The 6,007-nt window shown below is 41.0% G+C and overlaps 1 protein-coding gene across 5 annotated transcripts; it reads left to right on the top strand.

Moving 5' to 3' along the window:
* Positions 1-298: 298 nt before the first annotated feature.
* Positions 299-3,306, top strand: LOC122020600 (BAG family molecular chaperone regulator 1-like). 5 transcript variants are annotated; one of them, XM_042578593.1, is made up of 4 exons: positions 299-899; positions 1,359-1,565; positions 1,676-1,930; positions 2,617-3,306. In XM_042578593.1, the coding sequence occupies exons 2-4, from the start codon at positions 1,454-1,456 to the stop codon at positions 2,814-2,816; spliced, it is 567 nt and encodes a 188-aa protein (XP_042434527.1). In that variant the 5' UTR covers positions 299-899; positions 1,359-1,453; the 3' UTR covers positions 2,817-3,306. The 5 variants fall into 5 exon arrangements, with proteins under 5 accessions (XP_042434527.1, XP_042434529.1, XP_042434526.1 ...); XM_042578595.1 differs by having other exon boundaries at positions 299-1,565; positions 2,617-2,812; positions 2,890-3,306; XM_042578592.1 differs by having other exon boundaries at positions 299-1,565.
* Positions 3,307-6,007: the final 2,701 nt, after the last annotated feature.

Genomic DNA, 6,007 nt, shown 5'->3' with positions numbered 1-6,007 from the left:
AAAAGGTCAAAAAATACCCATCTTTATCTGTATGATATAACAAATAAATAATAGGTGTTATTAGAGAAATAACCTTATTAAATTTATGGGGGATTTTTAGAATTTTTTTGAAATTTAAACGAAGTCCGTATGACACGTTTAAGAGATGAATCAATTAGGCTTAGAGTTTAAGGGATGAATCGATTAGGTTTGGAATATCCATTTAAGTGAGAGTTGATTGGATTAATTAACCTAAGTTAGATTTAATTAAACCTTGGTATATAAATAAAACATACTCCCTATTTCTTATCTCACCCAAGCTTCACTGATCCCCTCTCCCTCTACCATCCCTGCTCGAAGTTGTCGTCGCCCGACACCGTGCCACTCACCGCCTATCGCAGATACAGCCCCAGTAGCAGTAGTGTCGCCGCTACCTGAGATCGGCCAGCCACCACTTTTCTCCTCCTAATTTACACCATTGTCATCGATCGTCCGATGTCATGCCCTAGTTTTGGCTGCCACCGCCGAATCACCATTGTCACCGCCTCCTCCTCCTGATCATGGTGAGGTCTGCTCTCAAAGTCAAAGGATTTAATTTTGTATAGATCGGAGTGAAGGAAAGGACTGTGTGGTGCTACCTTGTCCAATCTGTCCACTGCTAACTCCTCACAACCTAGTCAATCCCTCTCCTCCCTCGACATTGGTCAGAGCAAGAGGCCTACTATGTGACTTCCCAGTTGTTGCACCCCTCTTCAGTTGTTGCTTCATTTGATGAGCCACTGCCATCGACTCTCAGTTGCTTGTCGAGTTGCTTGTCGATCTGCTGTTGGAGCAATGAACGACCACCAAGGAAGGGGGAGCTCCACTTTCTCACAGCTTGATCTAAGGTCTTCACTGAGTGGCTGGGATTCTGAACTTGGGTAAGATGTGCTTTGAACTATGTTAATTCTGGGGTGGTTAGCAATTAGTCATAATATTAATGTGTGTTCAATAATTAGATTGATATTATGATTGTTCATGCACTGCAACAAAACTACACAAAGATAATAGTTTTAGAAAAAATCATTAAAAATTTGGCAAAAGATAACCATTTTTGACAAAATTATTATCTTTCATGCAATAGTTATCCCAAAAGAACCGTTATAACAACAGTTGAGACATGATTAAATGAACCATTGTAAAAGAGAATACTTTTACCATGCTTGGCACAACAGTGTATAAATCATTGTCATTGTGATAATAAGACAATGGTAAACACCGTTGTTAATGAAATTATTAACATTGTGTTTTTTTCCGCCTTAAAACTCATGCATCGGGAACACTTAAAAAAAACGTATATTCTTTTTTTCCTCTTTCCTTCCTTTGTTCCTCAATGCAAGAGGTGGAACGGACGGTGGAAGCATTTAGTCCGATGAAGGAAGAGAAGGTGGAGACAGAGAAATGGGAGGTGAGGCCTAGCGGGATGTTGGTTTAGATGCGCGATGCATACAACGATGATGTCGGTGCACCTGTCCCCACCATCCGTGTCAAGGTCAAATACTATGCCACTTACCACGAGATTAACATCAGTGCCCAGGACACCTTTGGTAAGAAGAACATGATCTACCAAATCTCATCCCTTTCTTATTACAATTTGGTGGTTTTGATTCATGCAAGTAAGGTAGTTGACCATTTGTCTGAGTGAGTTTTGCAATAGGGAAGATGAAGAAGGAGCTATTTGCCAGGATGGGGCTACATCCGCTCGACACGAAGCTGATGTATAAGGAAAACGAGAGCGCATCGACGACTTTCCTCGATGCTGTTAGCGTTAAGGACAGCTCTATAATACAATTGATGGAGGATCCGATGGCGAAGGCAAAGTGTCTCCTGGAGATCACAAGACTGACAAATTGGCAAGGTCGCAAAGTCTATCTCTGTAATCCGCCTCGAGGTCGACCGTCTTGCCTCCAAGGTATTTATTTTATTACCCTCTCCTCCCAACTCCCACTGCATCTATTTTCTAGGCTTTTGACAAAGACTTCGGTGAGATGGAGGCGACAAGGTACTTGAGCTAGCAAGAGGTGGTGGTGTGAAACGGAAAGGGGCACCGGGTGGTGCACTACTACCTCAAGGGGGTCAGCGGTAGTGCGTTGGGAGAAGAGCTCGCAAACCCAAAGTGTTAAGTGAAGATGGAGCAAATGATATTTTGCAACTAAATGACATTGGTGCTTTTAACACTTCATGGCTTAAGAACCTGACAACTATTGATGATCCATGGCTTAAGTCACATTTGTTCAGGAGCTTATCAATTAATGATTTTGATGTGTTTCACTTTCATGCATAGCCCAACCATATACTTGGGCCTGACTTGCAATTCGCTAGTGCGTCTTATTTGTTTAGGTCCACAGCATGGGAATACTATGGTAGGTAATTCTAGTACTTCATGAATGGACTTAGATGGAGTGTTTTAGTACGACTTGTGTCTTGCAATGAGATTTCTAAGGACTTATACAGAGGATAAATGGAGAATCGGGTGCTCATTGGGCCCCATCGCTATTCTGTCATTTCCCCTATAATAGTTCTTTTACAGACAAACTAGTGGTAGGCTTACTCAGCAACTAGTGGTAGGCTTACTCAGCTTCTTATCCTTTGAGACAGGTGGATGGCTTCCCGGGGCTCAATCCATTGAATCAGGAAAAAAGTTGCTTTTATTGAAGGAAATTGTACAAGACCTTGAATTATTGGGCTCACCATTGCTCTTGCTTTTATGGTGGGTTGTCTTTTATTCCTTGGATTATTGTTTGGAGGCAAATAAAGGTTTCCCAGAGGTCCAATCGAGCTTTTGTGATAGCTGGTAAGGCATCTTTCCAGTAAGTGCTTTGTCCTTCATGATGGCTCCTTCGTCTAAAGTCTGTTTCTTTAACTTGGCAGATAAGCTCCATCTCTCAGAGGTTGTTGATGATGTTGCGACTTGCCGTCCATTCGATGTCGGCCATATGAGATCTTTTGTCGTGTTCCTCTGGGTGGAGGATGCTCGTTCGTCCTGAGTTGGCCAACTATGCGTATTGTTCCAGGAGTGGATAAGGCCCGCTAGGTGATGGGATGCCTTCATATTGGGCTTTGCCTGGATTTGTAATAGTGATTCTTCTATCTGGATTAGTAGAAGAAGATCCTTCTCCGTCGGAGTCCATGGTCCTGTAATATGACAAACCAATCAAGAGAGAGCGTCAGCAAGTAGGTTATCTTTACCTTCGATGTACTAGAATTGAACATCAATGCCAAGTCCTGTGATGTAGTCTGTAAAGGATAACCATCTGACCCTTGATGGCTTGTTTTGTGCTATTTTATTGAAGAAGCTTATGATCGCTTGGCAATCAGTCCGTATGATTAACTCGGGCTTGTCCAGATAATATATTTTGAAACTATCCATGCTATTCATTACAACGTGGATTTCAGCATCAATTGTGGACTTGATTGGGCTGTATTTGCCGCTTGCGTAAGCACATATCTTCTCTTTTGTTTTAGGATCATACCTGTGAGGTTTCCACTTACATATGCCTCCTCATCCTTCCATGCATCCATCAGTTTCTAATATGATATAGCACTCTTTTGGTGGAATTGCAAGGTCAGGTAGGTCAGTAATCATCTTCTTAATTTATGAACTAAGGCCCAATCATGGGAGTTCATCTTCCTTTCACCATTTGGGCTGGTCTTTAAATATAATGGGCCTAGTAATCTACCGAGGTTAGGTATATAACTTCGACAATAGTTAAGGAGACCTAACCAGGAACGAAGGCCCTTTGTATTTGTCAACTCTTGATCTTTGAAATTTGCTATCTTTGAAATAATGTGGGATTGAAGCTTTATTGTTGATGGCCCAATAACAGCACCTAGGAACTCAATTGTAGGGCTGCCAATTTTCATCTTTGTAGGGCTCAGAATGAGCCCATTCTTCTTACAGATTGATAACATCTCCTTTAAATGCCCCTTGTGTTCTTCTTCTATTTTGAAAAACACAAGAATATCATCAATGTACACTGCAATAAATTTTTTCGTACCTTTAAAGCACTCATCCATCTTGCGCTGGAATATAGCAGGGGCATTCTTTAAACTGAATGGCATAACCAACCATTCGTATAAGCCATCCGGTACCCAGAATGCTGTCCATTCAATAGACTCAGGTTCCATTGCTACTTGGTGGAAGCCGGATTTAAGATCAAATTTGGAATAAATATTGCTTCCTCCTATACGTTTGATAATTGTGTTGATCCCCGGAAGGTTGTATTGGTCTTTATGAGTATTGTCATTCAGTCTTTTGTAATTGAATACCATTCGCTCCTTGCCCTTAACTTCATGTTTGGTTACGGGGTCAACTGTTGTACCAGAATGAACAATTATTGTTGTGGTTTGGTGACGACTCTGACTTGGTCATATTACCTTGAGATCCAAGAGAGCTTGAACATGTCTTTTGAAGACGTCTTGCATTTGGGGGGTCACATGCTTCAGTGGCCTGTCTTCTATTGTTAGGTCCGGATTTTTGATGGCAATTTTGCATTTGATTTGATTTTTCTCCCAGTAGCGCATAGGATTATTGCCGATGTACCCCGTGTTTGATAATTCCTTTATAATGCCTTCTATTCTGGTCCAAATCTGCCAGGTGCAAACTTGCTCCTTTATCTGGTAATATTCTTCTTCCTTTAAGTCTAGTTCTTCAATGGTGGCTGCTGCAGAAACAGTTTGATGAGTTTTAATGGTAGTAATATTCTTGTAGAAAGTTACCTCTCTCCTTCAATTCTGATGCCACCATAGAGGGATCGGATGAAATTACATCCTATGATCATAGTAATGTTACCACCGATTGATAGAGGAAATGCATATGTGTATGGTATCCTAAAAGAGTGTTCTCCAATTCTCATATTGCCATTCTTTAATTTCTTTTTGGCTGTCGTCTTTGAGTTGATGCCACTGAAATTGACAATAAACGTGTTATCTTCAATGGCGTCTTCTGGGATTGATGTCTGGTCAATGCAACAAGTGGTGGCTCCTGTGTCAAGGATGACATTTACTTTGATTTCCTTAATGCCAGGGATGGACAAGTAAACGTCAAGGTTGAATAGTTCATTGGTCCTCTTTTTTGACTGAGCCACTTATTCTGCCGAGAAAACTTTCTCGGTTCCTTCCGTAATTAATGCATTCACTTTCTTTTGTTGCTCGATTTGGAGGTCTACCATGGCTTTAAGGGCTTCTATTTCTTGTTGAAGTCTGGTAATTTCTGCTTCTGCCCATGCTATATAGGTCTGTTGCTCTTGCATAAGGCTGACTGGGTTATATGGTGTTGGTGCTGAACGCTGTACAGGTATAGTCATATCAAAATAATTACTTGTGCACATACCACATGATGTGATTTTGCATATGCTGCAATGGATGCGGTGCTTCATTGTTTCTCGCTTGCAACAGTGACACCGTTCATAAGGTGGTGGTATATCATCATTAATCATCGATATATGGTTGCAATCATGTTGTTCTTTTGAGATTCGTACCATTGGTTGCCAGCCACCATCTTTCCCTATCATGTAGCAATTTCGTTGTTCTATGAAAACAAATAATGATTCTGTTGCAATAGTAAGTACTTGTTGGTCCTCTCCTTCTGAAATGCTATAGATCACATCAGACTGGTCATCTCCTTCTTGAACAGACATTATTTCATATTCTTCCGGGAGTTCCAGTCCTTCAAATATTGCAACTCTTTTTACATTCTTGTATTCTCAGGGGCAATCTCGGGCAAAATGTCCTTCTTCTCCGCAAAGAAAGCACTTGCATTTTTTGTTTCTAATAAGATGCTTTTTCTTCTCTATTCTTGCGTGTCACTGATGCGGCTTTCCTTTGTAGGTTGTAGATCTTCTTACTCCATACTTTCTTCTTGTATCTTGATAGTAGCCTGGGATTGGTATCTGGCTGCAGAATGACAAGTCTTTGAGGGATCTATTGAAAGCTGCATTCTTGCATTCTTCTTCAAGGTATTTGTAAGTAAATACTACCTGAGGGTGTA

This window comes from Zingiber officinale, chromosome 9A (genome assembly GCF_018446385.1).
Source record: "Zingiber officinale cultivar Zhangliang chromosome 9A, Zo_v1.1, whole genome shotgun sequence".
In the NCBI taxonomy this organism is placed as follows: domain Eukaryota; kingdom Viridiplantae; phylum Streptophyta; class Magnoliopsida; order Zingiberales; family Zingiberaceae; genus Zingiber; species Zingiber officinale.
The sequence above is the reverse complement of the archived record's forward strand: the minus strand, read 5'-3'. Positions and strand labels throughout refer to the sequence as shown.